The following is a 24,046-nucleotide window of genomic DNA, read 5'->3' on the forward strand; positions in this document are numbered from 1 at the left end:
TATATATATATATATATATATATATATATATATATATATATATATATATATGTATATATATATACGTATATATATATATGCGAGGCAGATAGCGGGGGGCCACTGTAACCAAGTTGGTGGTGGTGACAACAAGTTTATTTCAACAGAAAGGATTTGTTTGACTTTAATGGGCTTCCATGGTGCGTGAGGAAAATTTCGAGGAAAACGTATTTTTGGAAGGTTGGGATTCGCTACGGTTAGAAAGCGAATGTTAAAAAAAAATACGCAACTGTCTCTAAGAATGGGTTAAATAAATCACTCGTGCACTTCAACCAATCACTAACTAATTGCCTCAATAAATTGTTAGAGCTATCGAGACCATTGCGAATCGACCTGTTTGCTATATACAGTTGGCTGTTCTCCCTCATATAATGTTAAAAGTATGAAAGAAAGTAGACGTTATGTCTCCGTAGTAACTACACACATCGTCTTATAAGTCAGTGATGGGTGTGTCGTGAGATCTATTTGTATAACGAGAACGCAAAACAAGGCCTTTTTACAAGCGCTAACACGAGTAGATACTCCAGTTCATCATCATTTGAAACTTGGCGTCCTAGAATATCGTGATAATCTACCCTGACTCGCTTATTCCAAAGACTACAAAGAAATGGAACGAATTTTCCACCGCCATCATCTCCTTTACGGACCAAGAAGATTTCAATTGCGCCATTCTCTCTCATATCTTGTTGTCTTTTTTTCGGTGTAGCGGTATCTTCTTTTGTATTGCATTTTTACACAACTCCTATGTCTATAAGCTGGTCGCCCTATGAATAAGGAACTCACAAACAAAGTAACTAAGCAAATAAATAAACTATGCATACAAAAGATTACTGCATTTATACAATGTTAGTCAATGCATCTACAAATCTGAAAAATAACGCGATGCTTACAAAAGGGTACACTAGGCGCTCCTGGACAAATTACAGAGGTCGGTGTCTATATAAAGACTGCCTCACGCATCGATCGATATAATGAATGGGCGAAGCGACACCGAGCCGTGAGATGACGTAACACCGATCACTGGCTCCTCAGGTGATTGGTATTTCTGTGCGCATGCTGCAGGCTTTATTGGGAAATTCCTCGAGAGAAGCGAGCCCACTTGGATAATAAACACCTACGCTCCTATCGCCAGATATTAGATATCCTCAGACGCCGCAAGAGCTGACAACACGCTTCACAAACTCCTATAGTTTGTAAATGAGAACGCCTCTGTGCCAGTGTGTAAATGAGAAAGCCTCAGTGCAGCACTGTGGCCTGAATACGAAATCAGATGCTGGAACGTGATCGAGGTACAAACTCAATTTATCAGGGAACAATATGCTTACTTTTGTTTCTGTACCGTTCTCAAGAATCCAGAAACAATGCCCGTGCTATATATATATATATATATATATATATATATATATATTTATATATATATATATATATATATGTGTGTGTGTGTGTGTGTGTGTGTGTGTGTCGGTAGTGGTGGCGCATCATGCAGGCGACGTTAGGCTGACGCGCTTTGCCGACAGTTGTTTCGAGCGAGCATCGTATATTCGGCCAGGAAACGGTGTTTTACAAAGCGTCCATCAATTCGGCCTTTCTGAGGAACGCAGTCAACAGGGGCAACGCTGTTTTCCCGATTATTCCGGGCCTCCTCAGGGACCCACACGTCTTGAAAGTTCACCTGTTGAAGGGCCCTGTCTTGTAGGCAGCGAACTAACGCCTTTCTTTCGCCTCCGAAGTACGGACACAACTGCGCAAGGCACGAAGTGAGAAAATGGATCGTCCAAGTCCTAAGTAACCCTGCCGGTGTGTAGGCAGATCCAGTTCTAATGAGAAACACGATGGCAGCCTCTTCGCGTGTACTACCCTTGACCACACGGGGCTGTCGAATTTTCTCGTAATATGATTTTGTTCTTTTTCGCATTCAACAGAAACGCAGTAGAGGTTCTTGGATGATTTGAGGGTGACGAGCCAGGTAACTGCAGTCTATCTATTCTATTTACAACTGGCTCGTTTAGTGCGCATTCATTTAATGAACAATACGTATTGCCAAAGCAACCTTGTCTTGCGAGGCCCACGTAAACTTTTTGTTTAATTTTTTCACCAGGTGCTACCTTTGCACTAGGCAGGCTTACAGTTACTCACTGAAGCATCGGAATGCGTTCAGACTGCCACACGAAATAAAGCGACCACTCGCGGCCGACTATCAACATATTCACAGCTGCAGGCCGCGTTTTTTGGACTCGGACGATGCCGCAATATTATCAAAATAATTGGGCAGTTCGAAAAAATAAAGACTGCGACGGTAAAATTTAATTTACCGTTTCCTAGGCGTCCCGATCTCGCTTCACAAAGTAATGAGCTTCCCTTTGAGTTATCATAAATTGTTCCTTTCCTGATTTCGTTTTTTTGTCTTAAGTAGTTACTCATGGCAGGTTTCTTTTCTATTGCCGCTACCCATGAGATTATTTCAGACTCTCTGACTTTCCGCTTGACGTTCTTTGTTGCTATGTTGCTCACCTTACAGGCCGCATACTTGCCGGTAAGCTTCCTATAGTTCTTTTCCTCCTCTGTGAATCTATGTTTTTCCTGTACAGATACTTCAACACTCCCCCAGCCCATTTACTTTCTTCCATATTTCCCAGTCGTTCTTCATAATCAATTTTACTGTGAGCTTCCCTCACTTCAAAACTAGTCCGGCCCATATCACCCTGCACAGCTTCATTTGTAGTCTTCCCGTGAGCGCCTAATGCGAGGCGTCCCACTGACCTTTGGTTGCTATCGAGTCTTGATTGTACCCCTGATTTCAAGCCAACAAGCGCATTTCCAAAAGTAAGTCCTGGAACCATTACACATTTCCACGTTCCTCTGGAGCACCTCGTACCTATAGTATCCCCATAGCGCTCTGGGCTTCATTATGGCTGCATTTATCTTCCCCTTTACTGTTATTGTTTCTTTCCTGTGTTTCCATATATCTATTGCCTTCGTTTATCCACATACCAAGGTATATATATTCTCTTACCCGAAGTATTTCGTGGCCCTGTATTACCACTGTCTGTTCACTGTATTCATTGAATACCGTAACACCTAATTTTCTTATGCTCAATTTCAAACCTCAATGCTCGCCTTCCTGTCCACCGTTATTAGCCAGATGTTGCAAATAACCTTGTTTGTTAGCAAGCAAGACAGCAGGAAATCGTCAGCAGGACATCCAGTGCCATCCAGTAGCGGCTTGCGAAGACTAACCAGCACGCGGATATGCGCCTGACGTTTAGTTACTTTCTTTCCGAGTTTTCGTACTCCGTACAAAGGTGCTGGTCTTGCTCGAGTGTGGACCTTACACCTATAAATATGACAGCTTCATTCAGGAAAGGTGCCCTCGCATAACAGCACAATTAAGCCCTTCTCGGAGCTTCTGTTTCTTAAGCTTAATTTGAGCCGCAGATTGTGTCGCTCTAGGAAGTTCGAAGTGTCACTTACGAGGCGGCAATTACGACTCCCTTCCCCCGCTGTACACTAACTTCGTTACGAATCGTCTTCGTATTAATTCAATTACTGTGAAACAAAGAGGGGATTCTAAAGTGGAATGACCCACAAGCACGATTTATTTTATAGAACTCTGAAAGCTTTATTACATTCCTTAAAATGGCGTTGTGCCTGCGTTTGAAATGTAGTTCCATTTCCTGTTTTATATCGATGTTTTAATCTACTTGTTCTTTATATGTGTACTTACCGATACGTGAGCGTCTACTTTTTTAGCAATTATGCATTTATTGTGTAAGTGTATCAACAATTTCCTACATCTTTGATTTATACTTACATTATACAATCTATGTGTTTACTTACGAACAGATACCTCGAAAGAGCTGACGTGACTCTCTCAGTGCTTACGGTAGGCGAAACTGATTTGGAGCGTTTCGCTGTAATCCCGGAATTGTAGCATCTGTGCTAAAGCAAATAAATGAATACAATTATTAAAATGGTATGTTAGTGAGGACTCAGAGTTCGTTAATTAGGTTGCTGACATATTTTACAACCGATTGCGGCTTCGTGCTACAATCGGCTGGATGACGATTTTTTCCTATCACGAACATTCGCCTACCTTGCGGGATTCAGCCGAATTGGTTTGTTAAAACGATAGCTACTTTGAGGCAACCTTTTTATGCAAGGAGTGCTCTTTATGTAATACCACGTTAGTTCAATTGCCTCCTGAAAAGTAATTCCAGTGAAGAGGCAAAAAAGATTTGGAGGACGCCCTTTAGGTTCGCCTTTAAGAGTGGAACGCGATAGCGTTCAAAGATCCCTGACTGCTTCGCACGCTTCCCAGCAAATGAAACTTATGTAACCCTAATGCTTACTAGCAAAGGCTGGCGGCGAATGCTATGCCCAAAGGTGAGTTATCTGGTAGAAAGGCAGCCCTTTGCGTGGGCCGATCCTGAAGTTCGTTCACAGGAGCACCAAAAATTACATTGTTTTAAGGTTTCTGTTATTGTTTCACACTTCTGAGCAAATTCAGTCTGAGCAAATTTAATATAAAAGTCATGTGGCTGTCGCTGTTTTGTTTCACGACGTTTGTTTGCGGGCTGTAATTCTCAAAATTCCGAGAAATAACTTTGTAAAGAATGTAAGACAAGGTGTGAGCAACTTTAGCGATAGAATGGTGTGGCAATGTAACCCGCATATACCGCGTCTCATATAGCAACGCGTGGTACATACATGTACCTAAATATATACGGAAATTTTCGCTCACAGGATGCCAACGCGGGCTACGACGTCGACACCGGATTTGCTCCGACTCGGGACCCTTAGCGCTTTCGCGTTTATAAGCTTCGTTTGGTTAGTGGGAGCTAAAAAAATGAAGAATTCATTTCGAAAGGAAAAGAAATTCACGGGTCGAAGGTGGTCAGTGAACTAAATTTTTCTGCTGTTTGTACTAGCGTTCGATTTGTCTCGTTGGCCTTTCATTTGTTTTTCCTATAGCGCAATACACTCACTCGAACTTAGACACGAAAAGTAAACAGTGAGTCAGGCCGAGCCGCTCTAAAACATTTGCGCAAGCGTATATCGACTCGCGCTGTTATCTCTGGTTCAAGCATTACACTGCTCAACTGGGACAATTTCCAGACTAGCCTCGCGAGTCATTCTGAGACCGTTGGCCTAGCGCCTGGCTCTCGGCGATCGATATACCGACTGGTCGCTCCCATGCACACCCTAATTACGAGCACGAGCCGGGTTCTGCGGCGACCAGCGGGTCGCAATTACTCGCTTCAAATGAGCTGCTTTGAGAAAGTCGAGTTGAATGGGCGCCAAAAAATCTCGCCGAAAATTGACGCTGTATCTTTCTTTCTTGGTTGATAATTATCCCTTTCCTATTCTATCGAATGTTTAAAGAAACGTTTTAGCTATAGAGTCGCGATTGCGTCTAGCAGCCCTCTTTTTGAGGACATTTGAAATCGGACCATGAAGTATAAAGGGACAAGCATACTCGGTCAGTTACGTGAGCCGCACTTCTCGTAGAGATATGTCAAGTTTGTTTTATAGGCTTAGGTGAATTTCATACTAAGAATGTCAAGGAACCGTCTGTTAATTAGGTCACATTAGTTTCCTTTCTGGTAATTTTGTGCTTATGCATGAGGTACATGTTTTGTATTTTATATAAGCATACATACGCGGGAACGGATTTTTTTTCTTAAATTGCGCGATTTCAGTATGGTTGCAGGGCAAGAATAAGATCAAGAGCTAATTAAAATCAATTATACTGCTCCCTTTGGTTGTCGACCACGGACAGTTTGGTAATGATATATTAGTTTTTGTCTTCTCTTTTCTTACTCCTTGCTTAACCCTTTGAGCCGCTTAACAAGCCACATAGTATAATTTTTTTTAACGAGTACTTCATGAATATGCTTACCGTCTCATTCACTGGTGATTTGAGGATATTGAAGGTGGGGGCAGTTTTTATTTGTACTCACTGTAGGAAAGCGTCCGTCTCGTCGCAGTCGTCGACTTTTGTTGCAGTTACTTTCACCGCAACGCAAAAGAAGCAAGAAAATTAACCTTGCGCCCTTCAATAGCATAAATTCGCTTAGCTTTGACGTGCAAGAGCGCAATGCTCAATGATCTTTGAACAGCTATTTACAAGTTCCTTTGTATCAAAGTTTTGAATCATTGGTAGTCATGGCGAAATACAAAGATTAAGACTTACCGGCTGTCATTGATATTGCGGAGAAATACGGAGATTCGCCTCGTGAGAAGACTCACTGCACTTATGCGCATTGTATTTATGTATAATTTATATGCATTTTTCTCTCGTGTGACATGAGTATCTGCATTAAGATTGTTGTGTTTGCAACGCTGGTAATGGTTAATATAACTATGCAGTTTTATCTTTTATGCCATTTGCATATTTGTGCGGTATCTGTGGTGTTTCTGCCACTTAACACGAGTCCGTTTATCTTTAATGTGTATTTTATAATTTATTTTATTTTGCTACTGCTATATTATCTAATACTATGTCATATTCGTGATATTTGTTATATCGACCAATATTAGATGATACTTATAATATGTGATAACTAGTGATACATGTTACGCATGTGAAAAGCAGTAGCCTGCAGTCTCATAATTTCGTGTCAACATGTTATTTATTCATACCACTTTTAAGAAGAAACTTGTGGGGTCGCAGACACGCGCAGATAAAACGTCATTTAGCTACAAAAATTGAGGCCAATCACACAGAGACACGACTATGGCGTAAGCTTTCTATACAAAGGAAATGAATTCCCAGGCTCAACGAGCTCCGATATTTACGATAACTGTGCGTAACATAATTCCAGCGTACGCAGATGAATATATCAAAGTTTTAGAGCGCTGCCGTACCACTGTGCGCTACAAGAAAGGCTCATTGGTGTGCCTATCCGAGAAACAAACGAACTTTGGATTGACTTTGGATACACGTGGCTCGTTAACGCGCACTCTGAGCGGCTTTCGCGTGCCTCCCTTTGCAGTTGCGCCCATCATCCCGTGCTCGCGGCCGAAGGAAGCGTATAGCAGCATCGACCAGTGAGCCCGCTCTTACCTTGTCGGCGATGTTTTCGAGGTAGCAGTGTCGGTTGCCGAAACCTTCCGCGGCAAGGCACACTCGGGTTCCAGTGGCCGTGCACTGGAGACACACCATGTCATCCTGGGAGCAGAGGAAGGACAAGGACAGCGTCGGGTTAGGACACGGCCATACCAGCGAAGGAGGATTGAGCGTGGGTCGAATGCCGCGGACGGGTCGAGAATATACTACAGTTTATGTTTTGCGGTCATGGCGCTAAATTGTCGCCGACACGAAAGACGACAGGATGTGCAGCGCACGTCCTGACACGGCTTTTCTTGTCCGTGTCAATTCAGCGCTATGGCCTCAATCACTCAAACGAGCCAACTAGACGAAAAATCTGTACTACCGTTTCTGTTTTTTTTTTTGTTGCTTATAAAGTGTGCCTTGCGGCATAAAACGAATGAGACATGTTGGACAAACCTACACCACACTTTGTTAAGGTTGACATAGTCCAATACGGCTCTATGGCATAGATAATAGGTGCCCAGGTGGTAGTCAGGTGAGTGGCTTGGGTGTAGCTCTACCTTTGACAGTGGCGCCTTAGTAAGGGCAGCCAGGGGAAGCTCCCGAAAATCGTGTTTTGAATATGAGTGCGGGACCAGGCTTTCGCATGAACCAGCTAGACCACCTGAAAACGAGAGAACTAGCCCGCTAACATGTGTAAGTGGGAAAATGAATCCGCTTAGCGCGTTCGCACACTTTTTAATCACGTCATACCAAAAAAAGCTCCCGCTGAAGCTTTGGGTGTCGTACTGCTGAGTATTTCTTTTACTGATCTTCAGCAGCGGCGTGTTCACGAGTATGAGTGGCAATGAACTTTGACAACTTTACAAATACTTTGACAAGATTAACTCATCTGAGTGGTCGTTTTTGTTGCTTTCTGCAAGAGCGATGTGTTCACGTTGGCGTATTGCTTGTCGTACATCATTAAACCTGTACTTTTTGACGCAAAAGGGACAATGTTTCGTTGCTCAAGTTATATAAGTTACGGAAAATGACAGCACCGAGTAAAAATTTTGACACGCCTAAGAATGATGGTGTTTGCCATCAAATGCCCACCAAGCGCCTTTAATGGCGCTTGAGTGTTTTGCACGCTTTTATACGCGCTGTTCTTTTTCCTATGGCTAACACAGTCATCGTTAAAGGTGTAAAAATTTTACGCTGGTCTTTCCGCCTGAGCATGGAGTTTTATTGAGAAACTACGAAAGGTACGCTGACCACCCAGTGAACTATTCAAATACAACCGTTGTGATTCAAACACAATAATTATAGCAATAATTATTAGGAGTTCACGTACAAAAGCTAGCCATGGGCAATACGTACGTATTTGCACCAGCTTATGTGTCAGTTTTCTGCAGATTGGATTTCCTAGAGCCCGCTTAAATATTGGCGCAAGGCATATCTTTTAAACGATATTTATCCTGTCTTCGCCTTCTTGCAGGATTAGATTGGATAAAGTTTATCCAATCCAATCCTACAAGAAGACGACGACACTGCAGGTTGCAAAACGTACATGTGTGACCACGGGGTGCTTGGCCGAGTTATAATTAACTTGTTTACAATTTGATGTTTTACTTTCCAGAATCACGATCTCATTACGAGGTACGTTATAGTGGGACGCTCCAAAAGATTGTTTTCCTCCCTGCTTCTTTACCGTGTACCCAATGAACGGCACACTAGCGTTCTCGCATTCCTCGCTCATCGAAATGCGGCCGCCATGGCCAGGATTGAACCCTTGACCCGGGGCTCAGCAGCGGAAGGCCCTAGCCGCCGAGCTACCGCGGCGGAGAGCACTGCCAAAGTTAACCAGGAGATGTGTAGACGTTTTCAGGACTTTGCCTTGAGACCCAATAAAAATATAAGTGGTGGGTTTGTGATTCCATTAAGGGCAACTTCGAAGGCCTTCTTTCAAACATTATAATCTAATGTTTGTATTTCCGGCATGCGTGCACTGTGGATCGGCATGGAAGGTTGCGCATATGCCTGTGCACAGAACATGAGGAATAACGGAGAGCGCAGACAGCTGCAATGGTATAGCAAACCGTCGCAAAGAATTAAACGGGGCGCTTGCCGGCGTATTTCTCGTGAGAAGAGACGTGACGTACGTTAATTGAAGAACAAGTCGATAAGGGAAGCAAACAAGGGGTGCTTCCTTTGCCGCGGAAGCATGTCGGTGACGGCTAAGAAGGACTCGTCGGATGTGGACACATACGGGTTTGCAACACCAGATGGGAGAGGTAAGCGGGATGGTGCGTCTGCACCAGAATCTTTGCAACCTGATCGGTAAACGACGCAAATGTCGCCCTCCTGGATCCGTAATGACCAACGGGCGAGTCGACCAGGTGGATCTTTCGAGGGGAGCCAACATAACGCATGATGGTCTGTAACCACGTCGAACGGACATCCGTAAAGGTAATCGCGAAGCTTTCCTATGGCCCATATGATGGATCGACACTATTTTTCTGTTAACTGAATAGTACGCTTCGGCTTTAGGGAGCGCAAGGCTGGCGTAGGCAACGACGTACTCGCGAAATCCAGGTTTACGCTGGGCAAGCACAGCGCCGAGGCCGACCCCACTGCCGTCTGTGTGTGTTTCAGACTGGGCGAGTGGGTCGAAATGTCGCAGCATCGTAGGCGACGTAAGTAGGTGGCGCAGTGTGGCGAATGCATCGTCGGCATGCTGGTGACCATGCCGAAAGGTCGCGGGTGCTGCGGAGAAAGCCAGTCAGAGAAGTTAGCTTTATCTAAAGGTCAAAAGGACACTGACTCAAAAGTGTGTACTATACGAAACCCACAAACTTCCTCGCTTACAAATTGCGCAGTTAGCCATTACCCGCCGTGGTTGCTCAGTGGCTATGGTGTTAGGCTGCTGAGCACGAGGTCGCGGGATCGAATCCCGGCCTCGGCGGCCGCATTTCGATGGGGGCGAAATGCGAAAACACCCGTGTACTTAGATTTATGTGCACGTTAAAGAACCCCAGGTAGTCGAAATTTCCGGAGTCCTCCACTACGGCGTGCCTCATAATCAGAAAGTGGTTCTGGCACGTTAAACCCCATAATTTATTTAAAAGTCAGCCATTCACTGTGGCTTACATACTACAATAGCAATTGAAACTGTGACGTCCAAGTAAGAAACAACTTCGTTCTGAATGTCTGCACTGCAGGACCAAAATAACAGACACGGACTGTCAACATAAACTGCGTTGCCCCTTAAGTTGCTATATTGATCTATTTAAAACATTGCCAAGGAAAACGATCAGAACTCCACCAACTGCCAGAACGGGTGCGGCGGTGCTACTGAGGGAAAAAAGAAGTCTGCTACTCCCGCGCATAAGTTCTAACGCTCTTCCATCCGTATGGTGATACCATCGCTACGAAACTATGTGAAGTCACATCATCATTTTACATAACCATTGGGCACACTGTATGCATTGAAAATTATTTTGTGTAATGTAACAATTAATTAATGGGTAATTGTGCGTTTCCGTTGGTCTATGTGGGTATATGTTAGCGAGTGTGGACCCGGACACGTCTTTCAAAACGTGCCACGTATACAATGCTTCGTGCTTTCTATATGTCATCGTCCAGGTGTATTTGCACCGTCATTGTGATTCAGTGTTCGTGTCGTGTTTTGTTGAAATGAATTCTTTTCTAAAATGAGGCAAGTTTCGCTTACTGAAAGTTTAGACAGTAACTTAGAAAGACGGAGGTTACGCATGTGAAAAGCTAATTCTTGGCCGGACGCTACACGGCGCGCGTCCCTTGAAAACTTTCACGTTAACGTGCTCGAACGCAAACGTAATGAAAAATTGTTAAAGGACAGGGACGTCGTCCGGTGCCAAGGCAGCGGACAGCTCTAGCAGAGCGTTTACGGTCCGCTTCACTCAGACCGGTGTATCCTATAGAACATTTCTACGCAACCGCTCAGCAGAAGGTTGCAGGTGTGCGAGTCGCTCGCATACCGGCAGCGGAACGTACAGAACGCAACCCACATTCCGCTACGAAGCCGACTAAGCAGAGCGCGGGGACGCTGCGTTGACTCGTTCGCTGTGTCAAGCTGCGAGCGCGTCGTCGGCGCCTATGGGAGACGAGCTCGTTAAGTAAGCGAAATCAACGCACTTCACGTAGCCGCCCGGGTGCACGCCCGTGTGACATGTGGGCGGAGCGGAGCGTGAGCAGTGATCTGCCGAGAACTGTCTTAGTACACGTTGGCAACCGTACTGCCTTTCCTCTGCCGTCCCGCCTCGTATAGTCGGACGGACGTCAGCTTCGCCGAACGATCTCGCAAACTGGACGCGGGCTAGGTGCTCTGAACTGGCGTTTCTCAAGCGAGTTCAGAGGAAGCGAATGCTTGTTTCACCCTTCATTCACGAGAACCAACGATAGCGAGAACTGAGGCATCGTAGGCGGCTGTTTCATGACCTACATGACACGCATGTCATGATATTCATGTCATGACTGATCCTTTATGTTCGTCATACACTCTTGCCATACTATGTCAATTTTGGTACATATAGGTTAACGAAACGACCATGAGTGCACCAACACGTAGGCGCCTGTTTCATGACCTACATGGCACGCAAGTCATGATATTCGTGTCATGGCCGATCACTTATGTTCGCCATACACTCTTGTCATACTATGCCAATTTTGGTACATACCAGATTAGCGAAGCGACGATGAGTGCACAAAGACGCAGGCGGCAAGACCGATAGATAGTCTAAAGCTGGCAAATGTTCGCCAAGAAATGCTTCACATTTGATACCTAAGTTAGTGCACGGTTTAGAAGCTGTTGCCGTAGCATAACTGCGAGTGCAACGCACGCGTAATGCAGAGGTTGTGTGTTCGGCTCCCACCAGCGACAAGTAATCCTTTCTGTATTATTTTCTACACTTCAATTTCAACTACAGCCAATTTCCTCGATACTTTCCTTGGCTTCATTGTCTGTTGGAATTACATGGTCATGATTAACAAAATCCAGCTCCTCGGTTTGCCTTCTTCTCTCGTTCTATCACTAAAGTTCTTCATGCCTTGTCTTACATTCTTGACAAAGTAATTCCTCTGAATTTTGAGAATGACAACCCCCAAACAAATGTCGTGAAACAAAACAGCGCCTGCCCTTTATGTTAAATATTTTCAGACTGAAACATTAAAAGTGTGAAAAATAACAGAAGATCGGCCCACGATAGAGGCCGCGTTTCTACCAGAAAGCTCATCTTCGTGCATAGCATTCGCCGCCAGCGTTTCCCGGAAAACATTACGGTTACATAAGCTGCAGTTGCCGGGAAGCGCCATAAGCAGACCCTTTGAATACTATCGCGTTCCACTCTTTTTTCTCTCTCTCTCTATCTTTCACTCCCCATTCCCATTCCCCTCCTCACTTCATCATCATCATCATCATCATCATCATCATCATCATCATCATCATCATCATCAGCCTGGTTATGCCCACTGCAGGGCAAAGGCCTCTCCCATACTTCTCCAACTACCCCGGTCATGCACTAATTGTGGCCATGTTGTCCCTGCAGACTTCTTAATCTCATCCGCCCACCTAACTTTCTGCCGCCCTCTGCTACGCTTTTCTTCCCTTGGAATCCATTCCGTAACTCTTAATGACCATCGGTTATCTTCCCTGCTCATTACGGGTCCTGCCCATGCCCATTTCTTTTTCTTGATTTCAACTAAGTTATCATTAACTCGCGTTTGTTCCCTCACCCAATCTGCTCTTTTCTTATCCCTTAACATTACACCTATCATTTTTCTTTCCATAGCTCGTTGCGTCGTTCTCCATTTAAGCAGAACCTTTTCGTAAGCCTCCAGGTTTCTGCCCCGTACGTGAGTACTGGTAAGACACAGCTGTTATAAACTTTTTTTCTTGAGGGATAATGGCAACCTGCTGTTCATGATCTGAGAATGCCTGTCAAACGCACCCCAGCCCATTCTTATTCTTCTGATTATTTCAGTCTCATGATCCGGATCCGCAGTCACTACTTGTCCTAAGTAGATGTATTCCCTTACCACTTCAAGTGCCTCACTACCTATTGTAAATTGCTGTTCCCTTCCAAGACTGTTAAACATTAGTTTTCTGCAGATTAATTTTTAGACCCACCCTTCGGCTTTGCCTCTCCAGGTCAGTGAGCATTCATTGCAGTTGGTCCCCTGAGTTACTAAGCAAGGCAATATCATCAGCGAATCGCAAGTTACTAAGGTATTCTCTAATAACTCTTATCCCCAATTCTTCCCAATCGAGGTCTCTGAATACCTCCTGTAAACACGCTGTGAATAGCATAGGAGAGATGGTATCTCCCTGCCTGACGCCTTTCTTTATTGGGATTTTGTTGCATTCATTATGGAGGACTACATGTGGCTGTGGAGCCGCTATAGATATCTTTCAGTATTTTTACATACGGCTCGTCTACACCTTGATTCCGCAATGCCTCCATGACTGCTGAGGTTTCGACTGAATCAAACACTTTCTCGTAATCAACGAAAGCTATATATAAAGGTTGGTTATATTCCGCACATTTTTCTATCACTTGATTGATAGTGTGAATATGGTCTATTGTTGAGTAGCCTTTACGGAATCCTGTCTGGTCCTTTGGTTGACGGAAGTATAAGGTGTTCCTGATTCTATTTGCAATTACCTTAGTAAATACTTTGTAGGCAACGGACAGTAAACTGATCGGTCTATAATTTTTCAAGTCGTTGGCGTCCCCGTTCTTATGGATTAGGATTATGTTAGCGTTTTTCCAAGATTCCGGTACGCTCGAAGTCATGAGGCATTGCGTATACAGGGTGGCCAGTTTCTCTAGAACAATCTGCCCACCATCCTTCAACAAATCTGCTGTTACCTGATCCTCCCCAGCTGCCTTCCCCTTTTGCATAGTTCCCAAGGCTTTCTTTACTTCTTTGGGCGTTACTTGTGGGATTTGAAATACCTCTAGACTATTCTCTCTTCCATTATCGTCGTGGGTGCCACTGGTACTGTATAAATCTCTATAGAACTCCTCAGCCACTTGAACTATCTCATTCATATTACTAATGATATTGCCGGCTTTGTCTCTTAACGCATACATCTGATTCTTGCCAATTCCTAGTTTCTTCTTCACTGCTTTTAGGCTTCCTCCGTTCCTGAGAGCATGTTCAATTCTATCCATATTATACTTCCTTATGTCAGCTGTCTTACGCTTGTTGATTAACTTCGAAAGTTCTGCCAGTTCTATTCTAGCTGTAGGGTTAGAGGCTTTCATACATTGGCGTTTCTTGATCAGATCTTTCGTCTCCTGCGATAGCTTACTGGTATCCTGTCTAACGGAGTTACCACAGACTTCTATTGCACACTCCTTAATGATGCCCACAAGATTGTCGTTCATTGCTTCAACACTAAGGTCCTCTTTCTGAGTTAAAGCCGAATACCTGTTCTGTAGCTTGATCTGGAATTCCTCTATTTTCCCTCTTACCGCTAACTCATTGATCGGCTTCTTACGTACCAGTTTCTTCCGTTCCCTCCTCAAGTCTAGGCTAATTCGAGTTCTTACCATCCTGTGGTCACTGCAGCGCACCTTACCGAGCACGTCCACATCTTGTATGATGCCAGGGTTAGCGCAGAGTATGAAGTCTATTTCACTTCTAGTCTCGCCGTTCGGGCTCCTACACGTCCACTTTCGGCTATCCCGCTTGCGGAAGAAGGTATTCATTATCCGCATATTATTCTGTTCCGCAAACTCTACTAATAATTCTCCCCTGCTATTCCTAGTGCCTATGCCGTATTCCACCACTGACTTGTCTCCAGCCTGCTTCTTGCCTACCTTGGCATTGAAATCGCCCATCAGTATAGTGTATTTTGTTTTCACTCTACCCATCGCCGATTCCACGTCTTCATAGAAGCTTTCAACTTCCTGGTCATCATGACTGGATGTAGGAGCGTAGACCTGTACAACCTTCATTCTGTACCTCTTATTAAGTTTCAGAACAAGACATGCCACCCTCTCGTTGTAAAAGTTGAGGAACTTGATTAACTTCAAGTGAAACTTGAAAAGAAAATGCGGACCGTCAGTTTTTGATAGGGTGTAGGAGGGAGTTCTATATCTAAATCTGGAAACAGTGAAATAGTGAAGGTGTATATGGAAGGTCTGACGTAAAGATATGACACATTGCTGTCTATCCTGTGAATGATTTTCAAGCATGAGCTGTTTCTTGCAGAGCAAGTGAACCTGACGACGTGGCTTAGTTTGGCAAATGCAAATGACACAATAACATTTGCATGTTTCTGTGCTAGAGTTTAGGGTCTCTGACCAACCTTTCGTCTTTCCTCTAATAAAGAATCTTTTTATGTTAAGAATCTCAGTGTAATATGCCTCAAATATCAAGATTTTTTTTACAGCGTGTCATGTACCTACTACATACGTATCGTCGACTGCGTTTAGTCGAACTGGATGCGGACTGCGACTGCGATGCGACTTGAAATTTAATTTTGTTATTATGCTTTCTTTCCGCGTACTAAGCGATAAAGAGTAACGGGCATTACCCATGAAACCGAGCTATAGCGCGCACACACACCCACCCACCCACCCACCCACACACACACAGACACGCACACACACACGCACACACACACACGCACACACACACACACACACGCACACACACGCACGCACACACACACACGCACACACACACACACACATACACACACACACACACACGCACGCACAAGCACACCCACACACACCGAGACCCCGACCATGCGACCCATCAGACCGCGAATTATACTGTTTCCGGCATTGGCCTCCTCTGCTATGACACTGCATCTAGGGTCCACGCGCATGCAAACTAGAGCAGGCCGTTTCTAAAGATAGGAGCAAGCTGTTGCTACGTTAAGAGGACGGATGTATGGAGCGAAACAATCGAAGGCTCATACCGGGACCTATATTGTTCCAGTCTTTTATATATATATCTGAAGAGACGAAGGAGCACACTTACGAAAATTGCATTTGTAATGTTTTAACATTTCGGCCGTGGCACGGCATTCGTCAGGTTTTTATTCTGCAGAAGGCCGTGCCACGGCCGAAACGTTAAAACATTAGAAATGCGATTTTCGTAAGCGTGCTCCTTCATTTCTTCAACTACCTATGCACCGGACCTACAGTACTTTCCCTCGAATTATATATATATATATATATATATATATATATATATATATATATATATATATATATATATATATATATAATGAAGAAAATGAGTATGACGTACGTTCAATAAGCACAGTATATTTGACTGAGGTTTCGGCTGGTGGACCAGCCTTTGACACAGGCTGGTTCACCGGCCGAAATGTCAGTCAAATATACTGTGCTTAATGGACGTACGTCGTACTCTTTTTCTTTATTTTACTACCGGGGCCAGCGTGATTTATATGTATATATATATTATATATATATATGTATAATATTATTTGAATAATAAATATCGTGCTCCTACTCGGTTTCTTTTCGTGAACCCGGAGAAATATTTATGAATGGAATGCTCACACGTTTCAGAAGAACAAAAATACTGTTATTTTACTAATGTTTCAGCCTGTGGCCCGGGCTTCATCAAAGTGAACGAGACTGCAGAAGATGTTCGTTTCTAAAGTGCCAGAAAGAGAAAAGACACGTGGAAAGGACATGTGACTCCAAACAGAGTGTTAGCGTAAAAAATAATTAAAAATGAACAACTAAAATCGGCGTTTCTTTTTTTTTTAAACGGAGGACTGAGGCCCGGATTCTGAAACACTCCTTTCCTTACTAAGGATGTCTCACACGCTGTAAGGCGACCTGGCGTCAATTCTGGAACGTACCTTACTAAGGGGCACTAAGTTAGGGCCTCCTTGGTGCTTCCCCGCGCTTAGGGAGCCGGAATGCTACCTTCATGCTTCCTAACCGTGCTCCTCTCACTGAACGCGTGCTTCTCCGCACGACTTTGTACGCGGTACGCTCGGCTAGAATAGGTGCCGTGCGCAGCCAAGGCCGCGGTAGCCAGCCACCGTGTATTGACGTCCAGTTTGGTTCCGCGGACCACGTTTTGTGCCATATCTTTTTACTTTGATTTTGGGAAAAGCGAGCGGCGAGAATGATGGCCTTGCGATATTTATCCGATGACGATAGCTTGGAAAGCTATGCGCGGTTTCTTCGACGTGCAAATGAACTTCTTTACGGGACTGTGTACAAGCCTCCGCCTTTGACTCCAGCCCGGCGTCTGACTGATAGGCAGAATCCACTGGAATACTACGACGAAGTGAATTTTCTAGCCCGGTAACGTTTTTACAAGCGAACTGTTACAGCCATACTGGCAGAGCTGCAACTTCATAGTAGCAGTAACAGGGGAGAGCCGCTGCTGCTCTCTTGAAGGTCCTCATCGCACTGCGTTTTTACGGAATGGGTGCCACGCAAACCGTTGTAGGCGACCTTGTGTGTGTATCCAACCCTCTGTGTGCCAATGTATTTGGGAGGTGACACAGCTGATATGCCTACGCCTTCAACCCAAGTACGTTCGGCTGCCAAACACCAGTGAAGCGAGGGTTGTCATGACCAGGTTCTATTCAATCGGATGATTCCCTGGGGTTATTGGGTGCATCGATTGTACTCATATACCCATTAAAAGTCCCGGTGTAGACGACGCAGAAGTCTTCCGAAACAGGAAAGGCGTATTCTCTGTAAATACACACACACGAAACAAAAGACAGGCAAAAAAAAGCAGCGCCTGACCAACCGAGCTCAGATTCTGCCATAGCTGCTAGACTGAGTTTTCTTTCTTGCCATTTGAATCATTTTTGAACTAATTTTACGTTATCAACCAAAGAAATGGAATTTATGCCCCGGTATATAAGTAGAAATGCAATTTTAACTGTCCCGGCACTTTACCTTGGCAATTCATTACAAATATTTTGCATTTTTTGTAACTAATCTCGAAACCAGAAGCCTCTCACGTTACATTTCCTTTGGTGAGGCGTTCCTTTCGCAGGGTAGGCGAAAGGAGGCTTTTAGAATTCGCGGTGGCCTTCCGAGGGCGCCTAACGTTTAGGTAGCATGGAGGGCTCCTTGCGGAAGGTAGGGAAATGGCCTAAGGTTAGGAGCATTTCAGAATCCGGCCCTAACACATGGACAACACATAGACGGCTGGGATAAGTCACGGACGAGGTAGCGTCGTCCTCCCCCCCCCCCCTTCCCCCCAAAAAGATAAACAACAACAAAAAAAAAAACGTCCTTTCTACGGTGGTGGAAGGGGAAGAACATGTGTGGGTGGCTGTGATGAGCCGCCCCAAAGGCAGCGCCTTCCTCAGTCTCGAGGGACCGTCATCGTTTAAGATAAGGCGACGCCACTCTCCCACAGACCTGCCGTGTGAATGGGGTACGCGACATACTAGCGGTTCCAGAGTAAAAGAGAGAAGATATGCCGACGGTGACATCACGAAGCAAGACCGTCTTACACTCGTCGTGTTTGGATTACAAGGAATTTCCTTTCAGCTAGAACTACATTGTTAACTCAGAAGGCAAGCACGCGAGTTTGCCGATGCTTTCACTAATAGCCGAGCCGGCGGTATTAAACTTATAAGGTCAAGAATTTCCCGGCCGTGGGGTGAAGGAAAGCCCGATTCCCATATCGTCTCTTTTAGGTCATTGAAAGAGTAACCGGGAAGGTTGACATATTTGCATACGGAAAGGTTCAAAAGAGATCTTGCGCGTGACCTGCGGTTATTAAATCGTATGTTGAAAGGTGTTTCTGTCTGACCATTTCCTTTAATTCGAACAGAGAAGAACAGAGAAGAGAAGAGACGCTATACTGATTGCTTTTTGTGTAGTTCTCATGTGAAAACACACCTGGCAACGTGATTTGTTCCAAGACATACGTCCTGTGCCACGGCTACGATTTAGGGTTATCGCGTGAATTTTTATTTTTCGCATACAACACGCGGGGAAGTTCCACAAATATGTGCTTAAGACGATCAATTTGAGCAAAGGTGTTATAGTACTTTCTAAGAATAGCTGGAACTGTCGCACTGACGCAGAGTGGGTGAGCATGAAATCTGTACATTCTTCAGTATTAGCCGGTTTAGCTTTATGTATGTCAGCACGGTTGAACTTGCCAGCTCGCGTTACAGCATCATCAGTTATCTGCTCCGGGTATTTCTGCTTCAGAAGGACGTATTTCATTAGCGTGCAATTAGCAATGAAATCTTTTTTCGGACATATACGCTGAAAGCGGTGTGCTTGACTGTATGGCATGCCCATCGAAGTTTATATATATATATATATATATATATATATATATATATATATATATATATATATATATTGTAGCTGTCCCTGTCTGTAATTTCTCCGCTGGAACAGAGAGGTGGCAGTGCAATACCTCTTTCTCGCATATCTACTATATATATATATAAAGAAAAAGAAAGTGACAAAAGATTGGAAAGTACTTTGCGGAAACGCTGGAAGCTATCGTGCACTAAAGCTAACAGTACACACTCATGGGGTAATGTGCCTTAATTAGGAACCTTTATAACACAATGAAACAGTGTACAATCGGTGTTTTCAAATAACGGAACATGAATGCTCGTTAACGTCTATCGTAAGCCCTCACTTTCCGTGCATAAACGTCCACAACACGTACCGAAGCGGCACGCATCGGACGTACTATAACGCTGCATAGACGCGATCGTATCACTGTGGGCGGCACCGTCGAGAAAGCTATCCGAAATCGAAATACGGACACGGCACAGGTGGTCCCGCAGTTATACCTGTGTCTGAGTACAGGGGATGCCCGAAAAGAGGGCCTTGTTTAGCTAACTGATGCACTTTCATTAACCACAGCGACCGCCGCAACAGACGCAACACAAAGACAAACAATAAAAGTGTACAGGACAACGTATGGGTAGGAGGGAACGTGTTTTACCGGTGCCTTGATGGTCGGCTTCAGGTTCCTGTTGCGCATAGTTGGTGCCGCTCGTAACCCGAAAAGCCGGAGCCGCTTCGCCGTCGAACCGAGGCTGCGCACACACTGCCCCCCAATCGAGAACCCGGGGCGCCCAGCTCGTGCCGCTACCGCGATCGAACCACGTTCGGAGCCAGCAATAGGTCTTCGAAGAGCGCCACTCTTCTTACTTTTTCGCCCGCCTTGACGTCGCGTCGATTTGTGACGTCAGGATCGCGTGAACCCTCCCCCAACCTCCTTTTAGAAAGGGCTATCCTATTTTTTTCCCCATCCGTCATTCTTTTTATTTTTCTTTTGGTTTGCCTCTTCGTGTGCCCTGCCATTGTTCCGCACTCAGACGGAACTCAGAGTCCTTCAATGCACGGCTAGCTTGTCTGTATATACCGGTAACGGTAAATTGGACTCGCGGAAAAAGCGAATCGCTCAGTGTGCCCATTGAAGATAGCCGGGTAAAAGCAGAAGGGAGTGAAAAAGAAAGAAAAGCATCGGCGACGCATGTCAGGAAAAGGCTATAAACGTCCTCTGAGTTGGGTAAATCCTGAGCAACGACTTCGCTCACGCACGCTACATGTCCCAGCGCCGTATAAGTCTCTTTTGCAGCGTTGGGAACCTATGGTAAGGCCAGATCGATCAGCGTGAGTGCATTAGCTGCGAACCAACAGAAAGAGTAAGCGTGACTGTTACTTTTGGGTGAACGTCGCGTTTATTAGACAGGCGAAGGCATTGCAAGTACCTGTACGCATAACTATATTCTTCGTACCCGATGGTTTGCGCGTATCGGGAGGCCGGCTTAAGGATCATCTGCGCGTATTTCTTATTTACACTTGTAGCTGGAGGAAGGTAGCACTTATATAGCGCGAATATCTTGGTACGTCGCGAGAGAGAAGAGATGTGGAAAAGAAAAAGAGAAGAAGGTTAAAGGGAACAAACAGTAGCAATTTTTCGCAAAGGACCACTGGCGCACCGTCCTCTCTGAAACGCACACCGTCCCACTGAGCGAGGAGGCGGCGGCCTACGGGGGGGGGGTTTATTTCCAGACTCCCAACTCTTCTCTCGTCCTCCGCCCACGTGGTGAAGAGCTCATCGTTAAGCCCCACGAAGAAACGTGGAAGTGAGGATGCACCGAGGGTCCGGGAGGGGAGGGCACGGCGCGCAGTGCCGAGGTCCTAACACTTCTTTTTTTTTCTGTCTTCTTTGTCACCGCGCACGCTTCTAGCAGAAACGGTGAGGTTGCCGCGGGCGCACACGGCCTGCTATTTGCAGAGCGTATAAGAGAACCTCTCCGGCGCGCCCACCCTTCCCGGCTACCATTTCCCGTGTCTTTCTTTCTTTCTTTCTTTCTTTCTTTCTTTCTTTCTCGTTATTCGCGCACACGTGGGCTAGCGGGTATGCGCTGCTCCTCCGGAACGACTGTCCCGTGCTCCCGTTTCTTTGCATCTTTCTCTCGCATTATTTGTTGAAAATTCTGCCACGTGCATTTCATTGCTTAATCTAAAACGCCTCCCGATTCCCCCATCCCTCCCAGCCGATTTCTTCGTCTTTCGTTTCCGATTACCAATGCGGCGTGAAAGCCGTTTGTTCCTCGCCGAGTCGGTTTGCCTGCTTCTTTGCTCTTTTCTCCACGAATTCGCGTCTCGTTCTCCCCTTGTTTGGCTTTGCTTGTCTTCTTTCATTCGTGGCGTTTCGTTCCGTGCCGCCGTGCCCGTACTGTGCTTCCATTTGCTAGATCGACATTGTGTCTGCTTTGTTGTTGGATTTGTTTTATGCACTGCAAGCAACGGCCCGGGAACGGTGTATGTGTTGTTTCAACGACGGCCTCTCGGCGGGAACGATGTACAAAAAAAAAAGAAGAAAAGCAAGCTAACAACCCGTTTGTTCCCTCCATATCTGCACGCAGCTTCTCACAACGGTTTCTGGCTTTCCGGCCACCACGCGGCATTTCCGTCGACACGACGTGCTTACGGGAGGGCAAGCGAATAATAGTAAACCTTGCGCAGGAGATGGGCAAGGGAGTGGGGAAAAAAAAAACATTGTTTGCATTGTGTGAGTGCCGTAGTGAGGCGCGAAGCGAAGCATTACGTTCTTTCTGCATTTGCTCATCGTGTTCCATCCGGAGCGCTCTCTGTCGTCCATATTTTTGTCAGCTTCGCTCAAGCGCGCGTTGTTTGTACGACGCGTGTCATCTTCAGTCAACAGCGGAACCCCCCAAAAAGTGTGTGCATAGGAAAAATGCCTGTTTTCTCTCAAAGGAGCAGGAGATGAAAGCAGAATAAAAAAAGTAAGGAAAATTTCAGAATGCAAGAAGAAGACGGAAATGTAAAATTTTCCTACAGTTGGCCTTGAGAGTTCCGCGGAAGGACGTGCTACAGGAAGCGCAGTTTTCGTTTAGATTGCTTCCATCGTGCTTGTAAGGGACACCAATTATTTTCGCAGCAACGGAAGCAAAGAAGGGCACAAAAAGAAGACACGGCACCTCAAACACAAGTCTGTGTTTGTCGTCCAGGTGCCGCATACGTCATCCGGTGCAAAGTTGTTTCTGGTGATGTCTTTGACACTCCGAGCCACGGTTCTGTTTCAAGATAACATGAAAGGTGCGTCTGCAATATTGCTCATTGTGGTTGCTGACCATCGAAATGTATTGGAATACATGGTCTCTTCTGAAAGTGTGAGCATTGACGCACGACGGCGAGACAGGGCCGGTTGCTACCTGCAAGCTGGCAACTATGCGCTCGGTTTTGTTGCGTTGGCTGTTTGGCTTCGCCGTGAATTGACGTTTAACTTTTCGCGCTTCCTAGTTCAGCATACAAAATTAAAAATGAAGACACCCTGTTTGCCTGCGCATATGCGTTGTGTCGGTCCCGTAGTTTGGCGCTCCCCCAAAAGTTTCAATGCATCAACACGCTCACTTTCCAACCCTTGCTACCGTATCGACCGGAAAACACTGCGGTAACCATAAACTTGAAATTCCTTATTCCACTTTGAGGGGACCATCAGGACTCAAAGACAATCAGTCGCGATTAGGCCTAATTGATCCGCAAAGTTATGGTGTAAACTTACGTTCCGCAAAAACTAAAGAAAAAAGAAAGAACGAAAGGAAGGTAGTTGAAGCACAAATGCCTAATATGTTTGTATAGCCTGGTCTTGAGTGAAATATTGCCCTCCAAGAATTGCGAGCCGTTTCTATTCGCAATCTTATTTTGCTTAGTCTCGATTTGGGTTCGTTTCTTTATCCTTACTTTAGTCACGTCACTAGCAGCACTGAGAAACCGAGAAGCCGAGAAAAGGAACAAAAGGAAACGGAAGAACAGCATGACAACACATCGACTGCTGCAAAACAAGAACGAACGTGCACACATGTACGCGTACGCACTGACTCGGAACTCGAGTCAGTGTTTATGTTATGCGACTCGAGAAGCAAGTGAACGCGCGTGTAGGTTTCCGTTCCCCCCTGGTTAATCATTGTCTGCACTGTTTTCATAATGTAGAATCACTAACTCACCCGTAAAAGTTAATTCCGTTGTGAGGTTAGACGTAGTCCCAGGTATTATTCGCGCTTTATTCTATTTCTTCGCCTTTTCGATATCTTGGAGTAAGTAGCACACTGTTTCTATAGGGCGCAAAAGGAACATATTGATGCAACATGTCATCTAGATACGGCACCTGTGGCATCTCGGAGATAAAATAAACAGTTCCGAAACTTATGCGGCGTGCTCAGTCACAGTTATTGCCCAAATATGCGGCAAACAAGGCTGATTATGATACTTATTGGCATCGTCCTTTGAAATGCAGGGGGGACAACTATTCACATTGCCTGCTTGATTTATTCAGGTTTTACTACATCTATCTCTATCAAGCCTTTTGCCTATCTGACATCGATATTAATTTTCGAATTTAAAACCTCCATGGCTGTATTGTACAATTACCTGTACTTGCAGTGATTCAGCT

The 24,046-nt window shown here is 45.1% G+C and overlaps 1 protein-coding gene across 6 annotated transcripts in view; it reads right to left on the reverse strand.

Annotated features, from left to right (window-relative positions):
- Window positions 1–24,046, reverse strand: part of RyR (Ryanodine receptor) — a 314,977-nt gene that overhangs the window by 242,698 nt on the left and 48,233 nt on the right. For all 6 annotated transcript variants that reach the window (XM_055062325.2, XM_055062323.2, XM_055062324.2 and 3 more), the window contains exon 2: window positions 7,106–7,210. In XM_055062325.2, coding sequence (XP_054918300.2) covers window positions 7,106–7,210 — 105 coding nt within the window. The remainder of the gene's footprint in view (window positions 1–7,105; window positions 7,211–24,046) is intronic.

Source organism: Dermacentor andersoni, chromosome 10 (assembly GCF_023375885.2).
Source record: "Dermacentor andersoni chromosome 10, qqDerAnde1_hic_scaffold, whole genome shotgun sequence".
Classification (NCBI taxonomy): Eukaryota; Metazoa; Arthropoda; class Arachnida; order Ixodida; family Ixodidae; genus Dermacentor; species Dermacentor andersoni.